The sequence below is a fragment of the Amphiprion ocellaris genome, chromosome 7 (genome assembly GCF_022539595.1).
Source record: "Amphiprion ocellaris isolate individual 3 ecotype Okinawa chromosome 7, ASM2253959v1, whole genome shotgun sequence".
Lineage (NCBI taxonomy): Eukaryota > Metazoa > Chordata > Actinopteri > Pomacentridae > Amphiprion > Amphiprion ocellaris.
The window spans coordinates 17510722-17531532 of NC_072772.1; the positions used below are offsets into that span (position 1 = coordinate 17510722).

Consider the following 20811-nt stretch of genomic DNA (forward strand, 5'->3'; position numbering starts at 1 on the left):
CAGTGTATGTCAATGTTTGTTAAAGCAGGGCCCATTTGATTTTACATACAAAGGTCAGTTTACTCATCATGCAGACGGCTACAAAAAAATGAGCAAATGGCAGCGTCAGAGTTATTTTTGTCAGGATGTCTCAGCTTCTGTTTCTTGAATTTGACCTGTTTTTCTTTGTAATCTTTTAGTCTTTTTGGTATCCTTACGGAGTGCAACAACAACTCACTTAAGCACCCCTTTAAATGTACATACATCTGGTAGCACATTATTTTATAAACCCTTTCATTGGTGCAGAACCTCCTATGCACAAGTTAAGTTGAAATTTGAAAAAAAATTAAGGAAAACAGAGAATATCCTGATACGCGTGTTTGATTCCAGCTAGGTTTGTTACATTTTATAAGCTTTTCAGAGAAATTTCCATTTAAAATACTGTTTAAATAACTGGCAGAGATCCATTTAAACCTGAGTACAAAATTCAAAGCTTCAACAAAAAAAAAAAAAACACCTTCACTGAACTAACATGCACTGACTGAAAGACTTTCTTCTCTGGCAATGAAGTCTGGTTATTTAGCTGGAAGTGTACTAAAAGACTGTTTTCTTCACCTGTAATTACACAATTACACAACGCTTTCCAGGAATCCTTCTAAGAATTTACACATACACAGTAGGAAATTATAAGGAGACTATTGACTAAAAAAACGAGTCAAATATCTGATTGATCCTCATTTTTTTGTCTTTCAAACAGCATCTACCAAACAGTTATTTTTATTTTTTTTTGTTGTGTTTATATTTGGGTGAGCAGAAAGTCTTGAAATACACGCTACATCATTATGTGTCAGATGGCTTGCGCACATCAATCCATTTGTTCATTTGTCGTTAGAGTGGTGAGAATCCATCAGAAGCTGCAGACTGAAATAAAGAACCTTTTGGACCCAGGTTAAAAGTTAATGGCTGCTAACAAAGGAGTCTGGAGGCCTCCAGTCTGGAGAGGGGTCTGAATTGTTAATGGTCACACATAGACCCATGCACACTTAAACATCCACACAGATATACACACTCTCACTCTCTGCGTTATGGGTTGCACTTTAATCTAGTGAATTGTTGCAAACGGCCAAATCGGGCAGTATTGATTAGTTAGTGCTGATTGCTGGTTTGACTTCCACAGAACACCCTTGAGGGCCTCAGAGGATCAGGGGAATTATACTGAAAGGCCATCTGAATGCCACAATAAGTCAGGCTGTAATTTGATAGACCCCTTCTAATGCCTGAGTGAACAAAGAGACAGTACGCTGTAGCTTTGAACTTCCAGTTTTGCTTTCAGTTTGCATAAATCAATACGATACTGTCTCGGTTTGCTAGTGCGGTTTAATAAATGAAATCAGAATATCTTTTATGGACGTACACTGATCAGCCACAACACAAAAACCACTGACAGATGTAACCTTGGGTCCTGGCATTCGTGCAATTGTAATGATACAAATCACCTACCTAAACCTTATTCCAGGTGCAGTACACTCTGTAGTGGTTATGCTAGAAGGACAGTGTACCCCAGTGTACCAAGCCTGATCCACAGGGTCCAAAGGGTCCACAGTACCACTCAGGACACACCCAGAGGTTTTGTGTCCACACCTGGATGAATCAGAGTTGTTTTGACAGCACAAGGGGCACCTATGCCATATTAATAAATACACCACTCTACCAGTAATTGTTTCAGTGGAAAACAACACTTGTAAAAGATTCATTTGTTTTATCTAATTTATTTTGCAGGGGAAGTAGAACAGAGTTCAGTTGGCTGAAGATTTATTTTAATTTTAACCACTTGATTAAATTGAAACAAAGTCAATTAGTCCTCAAATGATATTTTTATTACATCAAAATTGGAAGTAGATAAGACTTTATGAATGATTAAATACTATTAAAAGTAATGCTATAATTAATTTAAAATTCTTACTGAAATGGCAGTGGCGCAAACATGAAAATGGAAAAACTGATCTGCACAGCAACATTTGACTCTCCATCAACATCTAAGGTTTTGCTGAACCAGCTGTACTGTGGAAGATTGGAAATAGCCTCAGAATAAGGAATTACAGGTGATGGTGGTTTCACAGTGGGAGGAAAATGGGAAATTGTGGGTAATCACAGGCATCTGATCTGAACTGCATAGGTATATGAGTTGTGGGAGGGCTTGTGATCTCCAATAACCTTTGTGTGGACAAAGTGACACAATGAGGAATGGTGTGTGGAAGTGGAAAAGCAAAGGGCAAGGAGTGGTATTAAACAGCAGAAGGAATGGGACCTGTGGAGACAAAGGAGGCCAATTGCAGCCAAGATTTTCTAACCTTGGATTTAGTTTGTCGAGTCATCTTTGTTATTTCTCATTATCATGAGCGGTATATTGTAAGTGTCCAAATCATCTGATGGCTTGAATGCAAAATCGGCTTTGCCTTTTTTGGCAAGTCCCCCACACTTTGTGGATGCCAAGCTGAAAGCACAAAGCTATTGCTCCTGTGGAGGCAAAGCTACCTCCACTAGGTCGAGATAAGAATTGCACTGCATATGGAATTTATAAATACAGATATTTTTCATAAGGGCAACAGCTGCCATTAGTTGGTTGTATGAAAAAAAAAACTATATGAAGCATTTTTTCTTTCTTGACTCTCCCTGGCTGCCTGTGTAGAACTTGTTAGCAAAAAGTGGTACTATACGTTTCTACCTTCCATCTCCTGTTTTCCCTCTTTCACGGCAAAAACACCAATTAACTGTTCGTGTGATTTACGAGTTGTTGCCCTAACGGGACCCTCGCTGGAAAAACACCCCTCAACACAGGCTGAAAACCATCTCCTTAATTAATCACCTTGGTGTCCTCAAGTAGTGTGAGGCCTTCATATCGGGAATGGATGGAAATGTGATGGAGCTCAAATATAGAAAACCCTCCTGCCTCAGGCTTTTCTTTTTTTTTTTAAGAGAAGGAAAGCTCCTATTTTCCCCCCTTGCCTCCATCGGCGCCTCCAGCAGGTCATTGAATCTGTCTCGTATCCGGTACTTGCTTTGAAAGTTTCACAGGCATCTTGGGTTTTTAAAGTACTGCTGATGCTGTCGGCTACAGTCGGGATGAGGGAGAAGTGGTGTCTTCCTCTCTGTCATCACCTCTCTCATCTGCCTTGCCTTCTTCTCTTCAATTTTTGCAAGAAGTTAAAAGGCGTGTAGTGGGGAGGAGGGGGCCCAGTGGCACTGCCGGGTCACTTGAGTTTTTCTCCTGCGGCAGTAACAGCAGCGTCAGCCCACTTCCCAGGCCCTTGTATTCTCTTTATTCCAATTCTGCAGAGCCAGGCAAAGAGGAAGTGTGTGTGAATGTGTGTGTGTCGCAGCAGCAAATACACCCCGAGGTCTCAGATCAAACGAGATTGGTGCTCCTCTGTATTGTGCATGTGGTGATGTTATAGTACGGGCAAGATGCATGTTCGGGTTTGTTTCCGCGCCACTCATGCAATGCAGATCTCGTCATTACGTCGAGTAACAATGTCAACATGAATAACTGAAGGGATCAACTGCGGATTTTAACAGGGAGTCACACTGTATGGGGACATACAGAGAGCAAAATGTGTGTTTGTGACCGCATTTGTGTGTAAGCGTACAGGTGTGTGTGTATGATTCAGTAGAGTGCAAGCAATGGTTCAGCTACAAGGCTCAGTGTTAAAGAGATATTCTTTATCAACACAAGCACATTGCAGACAATTGGAGATGTAGTGTGGTGATTACACTTTGCTCCTTTATTTTCTTCGCTAGCTTGTGTCCTTTGGCCTTCTTTTACTCTTTCAGACGTCTTACATCTTACAATGTCTATGGGTGCATTTTTTTTTTTTTGTGGAAGATTTATCAAGGATTTCTATGTGACCATGGTGTTTGCGTCCTTCGCCTCCCTTCTTTGACCACAAATGGTTAAATCCAAAGAACAGGATTGAAAGTTTTCTTCCTTTTCAGCTCTTTTACTTCATGCAACAACAGAGTGCCTTGTGAGGTCAAGGCGCCAAAGTAAAGGTGCAAGAGAAGGCAAAAATTAAGCGCCCACAGGCATGGATGCAAACACACATCAGTGTTAAGGGACAGGGAGCTTGCTTAAAGCAACGATGTTCAATCTTTTACCTTAGACAGGAGGCACCCTGGTGGCCGACAGTCTGATTATACTGTTCTGTTCGGAGCCTTAAGGAGGAAAGGTTTGGAGCTGACCTTGTTTATAGAGAGCAGGTAATTGACAGTAAATCTTCCACGCACTAAAAGCTAAAAGCTAAAGAGCTGCGAGTGCTTTCTCCTGATTATCTTCTAATGGTTTCAAATTAGCTGAGCATAATCGCACGCCTCTCCTGCACTCCGCTGCCACATCACTCCTCCAAATGCCACATTGCAAGCCAGCATGGGGTAAATGTTGGAGGGAACAAAATGAGCCCAAGGGGAAAAATTCAAAACATGTAAAATGGTATACACAGAACCACTGAATATATAAATGACTTACTGCTGTATAATACTTTAAAGTCTTTGATGTAAAAGAACTGAACTGAGCTTTCTCCTCTCAAAAAAAACCCCACCTAAAATGTTCTTTTATTTTGACATTAATTCTTATTTTGTATCCATAAAGTCTCGTGCATTTTGTTGTTTCAACCAATGGACTGTGATTGGGCAGCTAAGAGAATGAATTTCACAGTCAAAGCCCAAAGCTGTCCTTTTGTTTACTGTTTCTTGTATGTGTCCTAAAGAGTGGAATAGAGTTTGGCTCAGTAATCCTTGAATTGTAATGAACAGTTTCACTTGAATATAAAGCAATCTGACAGAATCCATGTGGGTGAGTGCATCCTCTATTACCTCTCGCCTTTCTTGTTTCAGTTCAAGGGCTAATTTCATGCCCAACACGCCTGCATTCTGAGATGGACCAAGCAAGAAAGAACACCGGCGTATTTTTGATACATTAGAGAACATAACACCTGGGATTGTAAGAAATGGGAGTGCAGAGCTGGAGAAAGACAAAGTAGTAGAGGTTCTAAATAGAGATGTAGGGCTCTGGCAGACTCAACAAGTTCATTATTTTTTGATCTTGAGATGCATTTTATCAGTCTGTCTGATGTTTTTCACAAGCTGCAGTTCTTCTGGTATACTGGAAATGTTGGTCCAGTCTTGTCTATGATTTACAAGGTTGCACCTTCATGCCTATATTATTTATCTATGTGGCTGTAAGTTGCAGGTCAGACCGTTTTTCTAGCTTTTTCACTCTGAGCACAGTGTTCACAGCTTTAATCATCCTCCCCCACGTTGTGACTTTTGTTAAACTGGAGAGTTGGGTTTTGAAAGTGCCAAATCAAACATATCGGTTTTGCTGAGTCACATTTTACACTATCTCAGCTTCTTTGTCCATGAAATTAGTCTTTTTTTAATTACTCAACTGCACAACAAGTTGTCCTACATTTTAGGCAAAAGTGCTTTTTATAAGCATTTTGTATTCCATATATGGCAAACTAGGGGCATCATTTTAAATTGCTGTTAAAATGAACACACTTCTACACAAGGAGATGTGGTAATGGCAAGATTTATCACTATTCATTGCACACAGCCGTGTATGGGTGTGTAATTAATACGAAGTGGCAGCACAAATGTAGAAACTGATCAATGCATGCTTTGATTTTTCAACCCTATCAACAGACAGGAGCATCAGTTATAAAAGATGCGGCAAAACTCTGCAGGATGTATTCAGTTGCAGTTTTTAATTTCCAATAACATTCTCACTTTCTCATTTATATGCATGTTGCCACAAAAGTTTGTGGTGTATGTCGTATGGATAAGCTGTAGATCGGTAACAACAATGCTCAGTTAATGTTAAGGAAATACTGCAGTTGTACTCCTAATTTTAAGTGTCTTCTATGAATATATTCTCCTCACCACTGTGTGTTCTAGACAGTGACAGATCTACGTAGTCCCTGTCTTTTTCTGAACCTACCCTTGCCACTCACAGCAGCACGAGCACACCAGCTCACCATCAACTCCTTTTGCTCTCACTTCACTGCAGTGAAAGTACTCTTCGCTACACAATGTTGAGTGTAATTCAACCATGCGCGGCAAAGCCGGAAACTGACTCTTAGTAAGAAGAAGAATACAGAAGGTCCGACGCCAAAATATTATGGGAGTGCCTTTTTGGGTTTGATGCAAATGAAACCCTGGAAGTCTGTGTCTGGGTTTTTCAGGCATCAATCATCAGTACACTGCAGCTTCATGGTGGAAATGCTCACATTGGTGTTGACTACTTATTTAAAATAAAAACCATATAAACATTTTAACAAGGTAACTAAACACTTTATATTCCATTTTCCATTCAGCTCCTCCAACAACTCTAAACCCTCATTACATCTAAAGTACACTGTGATGCATTGCCATTAACAGTTGCATTGGTAGTGATTTGTAAGGTCCAATATTTTCTAGAATTAGTCGAACACGCAAGAATGCTGGACTACGCTTTCACCCTCATTTTAGGTGATAATTTGGTGCATAAACTCTAAATGAATGAGCAATCACAGAATGTTTACTGGCATCTAAATTTAAGTTCACTGTGATTAGCATAAGGGAAACAGAAAAACGTTCTGATTCATTCCAAGAAATTAATTCTGTAAATTCCCCGCATGACATTATCTGCCATCCACAGCTGCTTTTAAAACTGTATTAAAACCTAATCTGTAAATTGATGATGCTCTATCTCAGGAACGGTGTTGTCATGTGGACAGATAGACCTGATAAATCAGCAAGCACGATTTAATGGCAGTACAATCACAATAGTGTGTCTGATAAGAATTTAATCGTGCCTGTCTTTTACTAGCAGTGATAGATTTATTTGGGTCCTAACGCATGTGTAGCCCTGAACTGCAGCCACGTATAGACCCTTCATTCTGGGATGTTTCACCTTATTCTGTCATTCTGTAGACTTCTCTCATTGTCATCTTGAATTGAGTGTGGCAGTGGCAAATAATAGGTTCCTGTAAATACAGCTATTGATAAAAGGACCGTGAGTTGTTAATCATTCAACGACACAAGTTCATTACTTGCCTCCACTGACTTCCCTTTCTTCCTGTGGTGAAAAGCTTGTCACATGGACTAAGGAACTGCCTGGAGTTCTGTTCCTCTCTCTCTCCTTCCTCCTTGCAGCCTCACAGTTAATGCACAAACTTACAAACACATCTCCCCCTCTAATTACTCTCCTCTGCCTCTCTCTGCTCCATCTCACTCTGTCTTTTTGCTATCTTTTCCTTCTTTTCTTTCTTTGAAGTTTGAAATTAGAGTTGAAAGCAAGGTCAGTGTATTTATAACGTTTTCATCAGAGATTTATTATTTTTCAGGAATTGGATATAGGAGATAATTAGCAGAAGAGGATATGGTGTTTTTGTTTTAGAAACCTGCCAAAGGTAGGGAGGAAAAGCACCCCTGTAAAGGGTACCTTGTGATATTTGATTATGAATGAAAATTAATGCTACTTTGGTGACTGGAAAGAGAAAAGTGAAGATGAAACAGAATAAATTCTCCAAGGTGTGGAGGTATGAGTGTGTAAGTGAGCATGTGGCTGTGTGTGGGTGTCTATACTATACAGTGATGCATCTAAACTTGGCCACAGGGGAAAACATTAGCAGAGCGTGCAGTGAATCTCTATGGAATTCATCCTTCTTGGAGTTGTAGAGGTGAAGTGCTTTTCAAAAAGCTGCCCTTTCTAACATTGTTCCTTGAAGGTTGACCTATGACTAAGATTAAAATTCACTCCTTTCTTACCCCCCTCCTTTCCCTTCACCGCTGACAGCTGGACACCAGGCACTATATGGCCTCAAGAGCTGAAATGTCATTCACACTTCTTTCCTTCACAATTGCCTGGCTTTGTTCATCTCCTCTCACTTTCCACTTCTCGCCCCATCTTCCCTTCCCTCCTATTTATAGAGGTGGCAGAGTTATCAGGGTACGAGCAGTTGTTTCCTCCCCGATCCATTTTTATCCATGCTTCCAAGGATTAATTCTCCAGTCTCACAATCAACTTTGCCACCTCACTTGGTGTTGGTTGATTTTGAGGTGGGAAGAAGAAAGAAAAAGAAAAAAGCCAATTGGGTTCTTTGACACCCCCCCCCCCCCCCCCCCCCCCCCCCCCCCCGTTCCATTTCGCCATATCTGGAAAACATCTTCATTTCAGTTTTGGTCATTTGACTACAGCAATAACTCCGCATGACTTCATTTAAAATGCTGTTTTGCACTATTGTGACTGTCTTGTCAGGTGGTATTAGAGAGATGGGTTACTTAGGGATGTTTTGTGTGTTTGTATGTGTGAGAGGGAGTAACGCAGAGATGTTAGTTGGGAGGAGAGCTGAGACAAAGCTTCAATAATAACCTTGCTGGAGAAACAATCTGAGCGAGACAAACACTGGAATATTGTTTCTTGGAAAACATGGTCGATGTGGAGGAACAGGGCAGCTTTATTTCAATTCAACGCAGCAACTCCTATCAGATTTAAATAGCGCATGAATTCCCACATGATGTAGCTCTCACAAGCGTGTTTGCCGCACAGCATTCTTAAATGCTTTTAGAATAGATTTTCCATATGTGGTTTTGTAAGTTATATCTTCAGCGAGGCCGACACAAATGCCTCAATGATTTTTTTTTTTACAGTAAATCAAAATAAGCCTTCACATGGGCACCAAAATAAAAGGTGTGAAACTGGAAGCGTTGCCTCACTGCAAGACGAAGTCAAAATACCCGCTGGCGTGGATAACACCCACAACAGGAGTACTGCTACAGCACAATCTTTATTGTGGGGCCACTGAGTAACTTTAATGGAGCAGTTGGGGTTTAAGTGCCCTGTTTATGGACAAATTGACAACAGTTGTTGAGAGCTGGACGAGTCTGTTACTTTCCTCACTGGCTCTTTGTAACGGATTGTGCTGGTGTTGACATTTTTAAGGAGGCAACCCATAAATTTTAATGGTTTACTTTCCAACTTAGATTTTTATGTGTAAATGATTTGGATGGCTAAATAAATATGAACCTGATGTGCAGAGACTGTAGATTGTCAATTATTGCAATTCAGGTTTAATGTAGCGCCTGCATTTGGAGGTTAGACCCACACACATAACTCTGATGCAATCAAAAAGTGACATTTCAGCAACTTTCCACCTCGTAAATTCATACTTCACCACATCAATATACAATATACATGCCCTCTGATAGCTAAAATGAGCTCTTTCTTACGTTGACAACACAAGGTGCATGAGAAACTAATGTGGGCTTCAATAGAAGTCAATCAAATATGGCATCAAGTCAAATTTACACTTCTCTGCCTTCACGGGGTCTCTGGGATTATATTTGTCCTCAAAAATGTGTTTTTGTGAGAACAGTTTCAAATTTAATTCCAAGATGCTTTTCTTAAGGTCAAACACAAATTGACTTTCAAATTAGTAATGGTTATTCATAGATGTTGAGTGAAGGAAAGAAATTTAGTATGCAGTGTTTGGGAAAAAATTAGGTTGAAAAATTAGGTATAAAGACAGCAGAATTCATTTCCTTATAAGGAAATATGCATATTTGACCTTTTCACTCATGGTTGGACTAAGACTAAAACTTTTTTTTTGCAAAAGATAAGACATATATATATATATATATATATATATATATATATATATATATATATATATATATATATATATATATATATATATATATATATATATATATATATATATATATATTGGATTAGTTGAGAGTAATGGCAGGTTCAAACTGCAGAACCAGAAAGGGACAGGTGATCTAGCAAGCCTTCTCTTTACTGCCTTCTTTACATGGATGTTTGTGGATTATTCATGAATATGCTATGAATGACGAGCTGATGATGAATGTGTTCGATATATAGCCGGGGTTGAATCCAGGTCAAGAGTGGATCATAAATCTAGCTGCAATTGATGAACAATGTTTGCCCTTGAAACAAACACATAACGCTTTGAAGTACACCGATCAGCCACAACATTAAAACCACTGACAGGTGAAGGAAATAGCATCGATCATCGCGTTACAGCTCGATATTCTGCTGGTCAACCTTGGGTCCTGACATTCTAATGGATGTTACTTTGGCACGTACCGCCTACCGAAACATTATTGCAGTGCAAATATACCTGTTCTTGCAATGTTATTCCACAATGGCAACCGTCCAGAAGAAGGACATAGAAACTGTTCAGGACCAGACTACGAAAAGCCCAAGGCATTGACCCAATCTTCCAACTCCCAAAAACCCAATCTGGTCCTGTGTTCATGACTTAGATCTGTTTTATTGACACAAGGGAGACCGACGTTATATTAGGCAACTGGTTTTAACATTGTGGCAGATTGGTGTAGACAGGCTCAAATTTATTTTTTTTTTAAAAATACATTCTCTAAATGTATCAACAAAAACATGATCACAAGCAAAACCACCCAATTGCACAGGATTAAGAATCCCATAGGTAGACGACTCATCAGGTCCCCCTCTGCACATTTTTACGCATTATATTCTTCAGAATAAAGGGCCATTTTAAAATGAAACATTTGGTACGAACAGTTGCATTCCAATCAAAACTCCAAGTGTTCATTTTGAAGAGGAGCTCTGGAAACACACTTGTATTTCAAAGTGATGACTGTCATCAGTTGTTTCATTCATACTTTACAATCACTGGCTCATTCATTAGCGGTCTAGTAACATCCACTCAAATTCATGCAAGAGGACAGCACCACCATTGTAACAATATGTGACACATCTTGCTATCAGCTCAAGTGTTGATTGCATGAGTTGCTGCCACACTTCCCTTCACCACTCCAATCTCAACCTTTATATGCTATATTTGAAGTATTTTTAGTAAGAGTATTGCATTACAACAGGAGTCCATCAAAAGAGTGAAGCCTTTGGTATTAAATCTTACTGCATTGGCCTTTGCCACAAATGGAAGCCCAGTCACACACAAAATGTGTAGTAAACAGTGGTCCACAGCACAAAAACATTATTTTTGCAAGAAATGTAAACAATGTGACATGTTTACATTTTTTAAGGCCCATTTCTTGTAGCAGGTCATATCACCTTAGTGAGATGGAAAACAACCAGAGCTTACGGTTAGCATTTGCATGGCTTTAATTTACCCAAACCATGAACTCCTCTGAAATCCTAACCGTAGTCTTATAGCGTAAATTAATGGAAAGTGCCACAGAAAATGCAACAAAGTGATATGAGAAAAGGTCACTTCCACACAGAACTTCCAACTCCAGTCTACTTGGTGAAAGTGTACTTGGCTAAAGCCACCACCATCCCTTCAACCTGTTTAGATGCAATTTGTGGCTGTTCTCCATGTGCAAAGCCAAAGAAACACAAGCGTCACATAAGGTGAAAGTTGGCCGGTAAAAAACAAAAGTACTGCATTGTAGACAGAGAAGTTTGAGAGAGAATTAGGGAAATTATCTGTTTAATTGGAACAGGCATTTCTAAACAGAGTAAGTGATCTACAACACCACTTATTGGGTGCTGATGGCACAGTTCTGTGATCCCTCACCTGACATTTTCACCACAGTTCACATCATCAGTCAGTTTTGGGTCATTAATGGGAGGCCTCTTCGATGAGAGATGAAACGTCTTCAGTAACCAAAGGAAGAAATGCAGTTGCCTTCCACTGAGGCACTGTGGAGAACAGAATAAGTCAGAAAAACTTTTTCACTATTTTATAACTTTTATTGTGGAATTAATACACTTTGCACTGTGGATTAATGTAGCTTTTACTCATTTTGGTGCCTTGAAAATGGTCAAATCATTGAACGGTAATCCCCACTAATGAGTTAAATCATTGAGCAACTGTAGACTTGCTTAAACAAAACATACTAACTGAGAATTTTCAAAGTGTAACAATAAACCTTATCCAAAGTAACTTTTGCTCAAAATAGTTTTACTCTAGTCAAACCATCCCTTCCTCCCACTGACTGTCAGAAGAGTTGTATTTGACTCCCAGTAACTATGTGTAAGGAGGAGCTGCAAGTCAAAACTGATTGCTCATTTTGTTTGTAAGAAAAAGACCTGCTGCTGTGTTTATTGACTCAAACATACTGCAGTAGATTTGCAAAAGGTTCACTTAAACATTAGATGGTAAGTAAGTGTTGTGCTGGGAAGCATAGTGTTAATTGAAGAGATACAACGTGGCCTAAGGTGTGTCGAGCCCAAAGGAACGTAGACTTGACACGGTTGCATGCATGTGTACAGTCAATGAAATTGGAAATGTAAATCCACTCATCACAGTTGTAGAATAAAAAAAAATGCTTGTGTTGTGCATATTAGAACATTCATCACATTCCAAGCCATTGATCATTATTTGTATTTCTGGTCCCATATCTGCATAAGCAATATGTTTTACAAACCGCTTCAGCTACAGTTTATGAAAACAGTGATGTATGCTCGCTACACCTTTCATGATTGATTGTGTCTTAGCTGCTGACTCACTTTAAAGCTGACTTTACCTACTTAATTTATCTGCGTTGGGTTTTTATTTTTTTGCAACAGTAAAGGTTTCTTCCTCCGGCTCGCTGTCTCTGCGTTTGTTTGTGTGGGTGTGACAGCAGTAGCAGTAAGATGGTGATCGCAAGGCAGGATGATCATTAAGCGCTCCATCGAGATGAAATAGTTTGGCGTTACTTTGATCACCAGTGTCACGTACACACGCCGGATGCTTCAGTTCACCTTTAGATTTTGAATCATATATTAAAGTCTACTTGTCTGAAGGTATGTGTCTGAACCCAGAATCAGTGCCAAGCGTCTGGTGGGCCCTCATATGACAAGAGAAGCAATCTGTTTTCATGAGCTCAGGTCCCGGGGCAGGAGATTAAATTGCTTATTTGGATCCAGGGTTGAGAAAGTTTACTGTAAGTACCCCTGAGGGCTATAACGGTAGAGCAAAAAAGGTTCTCCAAAGCTTTTCTAAACTCCTGCTTTCAGCTGAGAGAATCAAGGTCAACTTGTGTTCCCGTTTAATCTCTGTATATACTCAAAAGCTGCTGTGAAAATATGACAAAGGATGGTATGGAAGCAAAGTTACAGTGGCTGACTAGCAGTGTTTTTAATTGAATACTTTTATTTTAGAGAAAGATGAAGAAAGAATCTTTTCATGTTGTATGAATCAGGGTTTTTATAAGATGTAACACACTCTGCCCTCCACATTGCCATGCAGTAACAATCTTAACCTTGATGTCATTTCTCTTGTGTTTTCAGTTCCAGCCAACATCTACAAGGTGTCAGAAGACATTACGGTGAACGAGGGCAGTAACGTGACACTCAGTTGTTTGGCCAGTGGCAGACCAGACCCTGCAATCACTTGGCGGCTGCTCAACCCCTCAGGTAAGAATTATGCGATCAGTACTTATTATCATATGCCAGTCGAGATGTGTAGCCCGTGATGCGCCAGATTATTTCCACATTTAAATGCTAAATTTGTCTCTCAAGCACCCACGAAAGTTAAATCCTTCTTGTAACTTTAGTTTTAGTGCATTCTGTGTGTCACACATACACAGAATAAACATGGATACTGTGTATCGTACATACTCTCTGTAGAGCCCCTAATTTACAGTGGTCTTAGGATCTCAAGTGTCCATTCATGATAAATATCCCTTTTTACTGAAAGGGATAGGAAAAAGCACTTCTTATAGACTCCTTAGAGTTCTTTACTCAGACCTTGGCTCATAATTGTTAGATTCATACTTTTTCCAATGTATAGATACTTGAAATGACATTCTACTTGGACTTCTTTTCAAAGCTTTCACATCCTCCTTTATTTACAAAGACATGGCCGTTATGACCATGAGAATGTTTCTTGTGAATAGATTTTTCATTTCTTTCCTCATACAGCTTTAAATTTTGCTGCTAGGTCCTATTTTTCAACAATTTGGCCACTTGTAGATTTAGTTTTCTACATCTTGTGTCTATTTTTTTATTGACCATGTCCTTTAGGTAGACATCCAAATACCTCGGATGCAGGCCTGTTGGATGATATTACTTTAGTATCATGAAAAGAACATCCCACACATTGCTCTTGGGCAGAATCACAGTTCTCAGTTTTACACTTCAGACAACAACACACAAGGCCTGAAACTTCAGTATGATGAGTAAATTTTGATGCAGGATTGTCAATTCCAGACTGTTTGGAGCATCTTCTTGTTCTGCCTATTTTATTGAAAATCTGTTGCTTTTGCACCATTAATAGTTAGAGATACATGTACTTGGTTGGCCTTATACCCAACCACAGGCATCTTCATCTAAGTAGTCACTTTAAAACTAAGTTCTTGTGTACTACAGCCAAGTTTGTATTTGCCATCAAAGTGTATATGGGGGTGTGTTGGTAAGTCACTCCACATATGTGAATCTTTCAGATAGTGGCGATGCTGTTGCTTTGGGATTTAATCCAATTTCAGAGAAAAGATAAACGTCTCCATACGCTGATGAGCTTCATAGAGTGATGGATGAAGATGCTCGAGCTGACAACATCTCACTTTTATAACAACCCTGCACTGATTGAAAGCCATCCTATTTGTGCGTCTTTATCAATTACTGCATGAGTTTGTCAGCACTCCAGACATGTTTCATCAGATACATCTGTTTCCTGCACCTGGAAGCTGAACAACTCAGAGAGGTGCATTCGCCTCATTTGTCTATTTGCATTAAAGTAGAGCGATTTGTTCTGCCTTAATCTGCGAACTATATGGATCCGGCTGGCTCCTTTACAGAACTGTGGTGAAAATTGACGGCTCCTTTTTTCATTTCCTTTCTGCAAAGCTAAAAGGTAACCCCCAAAGTTCAGATGGCTCCCAAAGTCACTGTAGGTAAAGCCTTTGCTCCTAAAAAATGGATGGAAACGTGGATAGAGAGAAGGAAAAAGCAATATCCAATTCTCAAGCTGCAATAGAGTCAGCCTTAATAACTACACCTCTGTAAGTTCTATACGATATTTCCAAAAGGTAGCTTTTCTTTTCATTATTCACTTTCTCTGTGTTTTATTGAGGAAGAAGCAGGCATGCCACCTTCGACAAGTCTTTGTTCTTTACTCAAACAGTGTGATAGAAAGACAATCCTGTCAGCATCCTTGCAGGATTGGATCCCGTAAGTCTACACAGTCACATGTGGCTCCTGAGATGGGGGCCCCACACCATTTGCAAACACAAGTGCCACTGTTGTTTTTGTTGTTGTTTTGTCAGGCATCTTTCTCAACAAAATCCATAAGTCTAACCCAGTTCAAGAGCGTGTGGAGGGCTGCTGAGAGAGATAATGATGTCTGGCAGCCTGTGGTCTGACTGCTTCATGCCTTTGCCTGCCTGGGCGACAGCACCGCTTCGCTTAGCTAGTGAGGCTCTCAGCTGCTTGCTGGGACCGCAGATGTTCATGACACACTAAATGCTAGTCCTAGTCAAGATTCAGGGTTTCTGTTCAGAGCCTGAGTTGCGTGTTGAATTTACAGTAAACATCAAGCTCAAATCTTCATAAAGGCTTTTTCCACAAATCATGCATTTTTTACAGTTGTAATGCCATAAGAAACCCAATTGTAATATTTTTAAAATACAGTGATTTTGAAATATAGCAGCAAACACCTGCAAATGTAGAATAGTAGTGAAAGAATGCCGCAACTAAATAAACTTGGATCAAAAAAAGAGCATCTGTACTGATTAGAAGAATGAACTTTTCTTAATTATAGTCAAGTAACAATTTTTTACATCTCTACGATGAAAAAAATCCAATTTAACGTTGTCAGGCGTACCCCTGAAATCCAGTAAGTCGGCCAACAAAAAGAAACAGAATTGCACTTTTTAACTAAAAATGCCAGCTAAGCCACATCACAAACTGTGTCAAATTAGCAACATGCTACTATAGAAACAAGAGGCAAGAGAGGGAAATAACTGATTATTAAAATCAAGTATAAACAAAATTACCAGCAAGATATACAATATCGTTCAAAAATTCGGAGTCGCTTAGAAATGGCCTCATTTTTAAAGGAAAGGAGTTTTTTTCAATGAAGACGACATCAAAAATCCAGTGTAGACATTGTTAATGTGGTAAATGACTATTCTAGCTGGAAACAGCTGATTTTTAATGGAATATCTCCATAGGGGTACAGAGGAACATTTCCAGCAACCATCACTCCTGTGTTTTAATGCTACATTGTGTTAGCTAATGGTGTTGAAAGGCTCATTGATGATTAGAAAACCATTGTGCAATTATGTTAGCACATGAACACAAGTGTGAGTTTTTATGTCTGGGTGACCCCAAACTTTTGAACGGTAATGTACCTATTCAAGGCATCTATTCATCTAGAACATCCATGCCATGAGGTCATTCCTAATGCTAGCAGCTCATTACAGTGAAGTGAGGACTCCTGATCCTTCATGCCATACACTCACCTCCAACGCACATTAGGGAAGTTATGAAAGAAGAAGGCAAGAACAATCAAAAAGCCTTATTATTTGTCAGGCATTAGGCTTTACATTGAAGTCAACTCCGAGATGAGTGAAGACAACTTTAAATCAAGTTTGTGACGGGGCTGCAACTCGAGCATGAGTCGCTAATTCCAGTGACAAAATCTGGCTGAAATTCACGCTTGCATAACCACATGAATATTCACATTCAGACTGATGACTTTGTGCACATGTTGCTGTGCACGGATGTGTGAAAATTCACTGGCATCCGTACACAAACACAAGAGAAACTCATCACATATACACATTCCTTACCCTTCAGAAGCTATGATGTTCTTTAATCTTGACCTCTGCGTGGTCTTTCAAGCCTAAATCTAATCATAATAAAAAGTATAACCTGCCAAAATTACATCATTTGGGAAAAAATGTCATGAACCTCAGATTAGAAGTAGGAGCACACCTAAACACAGATAAACACACTCACAGAGAAAGAATAAATGTGCTCCTTTGTGTCTTTTTCAAGCCAAATGAGACAACAGTCCTCCGTGATGCTGGTCTGACAGACAGATGATACAGTGTTTGTCTTTTCAGGTGGAAATCCTCTTTAGTACTGCATACTTTGTGTTAAATGAGAAATTATTTAAAGAACAGCAATTTGCACAGCCTTGACAGATGATTGAATTCTGCTTTACCAAGAATAGAGACATGGTGTCACCTCCGTTGGGATGAGCTGCAGCGTAAATCAAACACTTCCTGCTGTGGACAGGTTGCAAACGTGTATGAAAGCTGTAATCTGGATCATAGTATCCCACCCACCAAGTAAATGAAATGCTTTAATTGTATTTTCAAATGTGGCTAAAACAATTTGTGCTTGTGAGGAGCTAACGGAGCAGTGCAAAACTGTTTGCTTTAAATCAAACTGCCACAACTCTTAAAGTCAACAAACCAAACTGAATGTAACAACCGAGGGAGTCCATAACTAGCAGGCTGTCAGTCAGCTCTGTCTGTTGTAAAGTTTTGTCAGTAAAACTTCTTCTCTCAGGGGATCACATATGAAACCTGAAGCAATTCCATACAATCCAAATAGCCAGAGTGACAAATGACACCTCCAATGCTGTAGTTGAGCATTTTTCAGCCGTCTGTCTGAATTCAAATTTCCATCCTAGGATTTGTTTATGGGATCGTTAATAGCAGGGTTTCTCAGGATGTCCACATTGATTACAGCTGTCATCTATTTCTATGGGACCATCCAAGCTGAAACTCGGCGCCGCACAATCTTATTTCTCCGTTATTGTTGCCTCTGTCGCTTCGCTATCACGAAGCTAATTATATTATAACTGACGTGTTTGGTTTCTTAATGACAAATGGCATGCTAGGTGGATTGAAAGATAAACCAAAGAGCATTTCCAGCGCTGAGGATATGTATACATATATACATGTACATAATTAGATTCCATCAAAGATACTGTTCGTGTTTGTCATTGAGACAGGAAGGCTGGCAGGTTGTTGCTTGCACAACACTGAGATTCATTTGTAATTAAGGGATCGTGAGACTGAAATGAATAAATTTTCCTGAGGTCTGACAATGCATTTGCTGGAGCGAGTCTGAAGCGGAGATTTTTCGGCCTGCTGTGCTGAGACTGCAGAGGGCCATCAGATGCAGTGAGGAATACTGCAGCTTGGTAAATATTGCAACCCTTTGAGCGTGATCTGAGATGACAATGAGGCCGGAGAAACTTCATTATGAGTATGGATGTGCACTTTTGCAGCCATAGCAAACAAGGTGCTCATTAAAGTAGCAGCTCACATGAAGGGTTTTATGTGATTTCTGGCTTACATTGTCAAACGAGATAACAAGCAAAGTTTAACAATTACCGCAATCATAAAGTCTGTAATTTAACAAGGAGGCTAGTAAATGTGTAACATATATACAAGTTCATGGGATGAAGCTCATCAATGTATGGAAGAGGTCAGGGTGGATGGCTGGATTAACCAAACATCAGACTTTACCATTTCAATTGTGCATTGGTTTATTTGAGCCCAGACTGACTAATGTTCCCCGACATTAATTTTAACTCAAGCCATAATGTTTTTCTAACTCCAAGACCCTTAAAACCTGTTTTCTCAGTTAATTACGAGTCTTGGGACCCAACCTCAGCATTTTCTACCAATGTTAGAATGGTTTTTGTTGTGAGAGTTGAGTGATTTGGTTTGGTTTGGGACTCAATTGGGGGAAAAAAATCTATGAAATGGATCAGGACTTAACAGCATTTAAATTAGAAACTAATGACAGCTGGTGAGTTGTTTGGTCACTGTCAATCAAATCGGGTCAAACCATAGCAAGTCACGCAGTCCTAATAAAGCAAATTTGAGGTTTTTTACAACCTAAGATTTTTTTTTCCAACTGTGTCACTTATTTCTCACTTTCAAGTAATTTAAACCCAAACTACAGTTTTTTCTTGAACCTAATCAAGTCGTTTTTTGCTTAAACATCATCACTGATTTATTATTTAACAGTAATTTGTAATGGTTTTGGAAAGACCACACTGACAAATGATGCTACACTATTAGGGGCATCAGGTACCACGTCTTTCAAAAGGGCAGGTACAAGCAACATATTTTGCTGTCACATTTGGATGTCTTTCTCTTTTTTGCTATTTTATCTGAACTTAAAAGTCATCTAGCTCCTCTGCTTAACTCTGATGATAATATATATTTTGTTCATCAGTTGCATTAATGACTTTTAAATGAACTCTCCTCATCAGTGCATCAAGCGAAAAAGGATTTCTATCAAGAGAATAAGTGTCTGTACCACTTTTGTACTTTCTCTGCACTGTTTTATAAAACTTGAAAGTGAAAATATTGACTGCTATTAGCTCCATTCAACTTACTATGATAAGCAGACACCACAGGACAGCAACACAATATCAACACTTCCATCAGGTGTCTCATTAGATGTGTCCCTTTGACCACTGAAGGCACTGACGGCAGTGAAGGAGACTTTGAAGCTCTGAGGCAGAAACAGTGTATAATATAGCCCACAGACACAGTATGGCATTTAATTTATCTGTGTGAGACAGTGGGAATGATATACGAAAGATGCTATCTTGTAGTTCTTTTTTTTTTTATCAAAACACTCTTTGTTCAGCCTGCTGCAAGTATTGACTGAACAGCACTTTGCTTGAACTAGACTGACCGAGGAGCAGAGCAAAGGTGAAGGGATTTTCACTGATATAGAAGGAAGGAAAGGAGATGAAACAGATGGGTGCTTTCACCCTCTGACATTTGCCACTGAAATAACGATGTGTATGTGAGAAGGAGACTAAAAGCACATCTGTGACTAAGTACATGTGTTCAGTTGTCAAGGTGTTCCTGCGACATGCATGTCCAAAGACCTGCAGCAATGTTGATCGCTTTAGCTGACTGCTTCCCAGCTCCAGTCCACCCCAGTTTTTTTTTTTTTTTTAACTCCTCCAGGATAATTGCTAAAGGTTGTAGACTGGAACTCCTGGGTGGTGGGAGGCTGGGGGAATGGCGGCACCCTGTCGAGCATGATGAGGGGAGAAATGGAGCTTCTGGTCAAGCAAGGAATCCTTCATTGCACGCCTCTGAGACCACCAAAATAGAAGTCAGACAAGTATGAAAAATACATGCCCTTTGGCTGACTCTGCTATGCCACGACACAAGGAGGACCCACGCAGAGCTGGAAAGAGAAGAAACTGATGGAAGTTACAATATCCTCAGGGAAGGAAGAAACAAAGATGAAAGAAAACGGAGACAGACAGGAGACAGAGGGGGAAAAATGGAATAGTGCTTTAGTATGCAAATGGCCGGTTTCATTAGATGTGTAATCATTCTTATCATTAGTTATAGAAACTCCAGTGGTTAATTAATGTTCAATTATGCATTCAAGATTCTCTCACCTCTTTGGTGTAATAGAGTTTGTCAGTCATTTGGCGCTGCAGGGAGTGCAACCACAGTGAACCTCAAACCCACTCAAGCAACATCTGGACATCTGGGGAGTGAAAGTAGTAAGATATTGAAGATTTAGAATTCAAGCCATAAGATGAATTGACACATTTGCAAGACTGCACCCTGGCGGCTGAATGGACTATAACGAGCATCCTGTCAGCAAAATATCAAGAGTTTCAAGTTCCTCAACAGCCATTATCTGTCCATCAACAGTCATGTTTACGGTCGCAATGTCCTTGAGCAACAAACTGAACCCTTAAGGTGTTCTGGATAATAGCATCTAGTAACTGTAAATGGTAAGCTATGAATCTTTCATTGCAACAAAGACATCTGTCCAAATGAATTGATTTGGACCGCAGCCCACATTCCTGTGCTATATGATCCTGC

The 20811-nt window shown here is 39.7% G+C and overlaps 1 protein-coding gene across 3 annotated transcripts in view; it reads left to right on the forward strand.

Annotated features, from left to right (window-relative positions):
* lsamp (limbic system associated membrane protein) overlaps positions 1–20811 on the forward strand; it is a 533378-nt gene that overhangs the window by 480520 nt on the left and 32047 nt on the right. For all 3 annotated transcript variants that reach the window (XM_023266027.3, XM_023266026.3, XM_055012113.1), the window contains one exon: positions 13265–13390. In XM_023266027.3, the coding sequence (XP_023121795.1) occupies positions 13265–13390 (126 nt within the window). The remainder of the gene's footprint in view (positions 1–13264; positions 13391–20811) is intronic.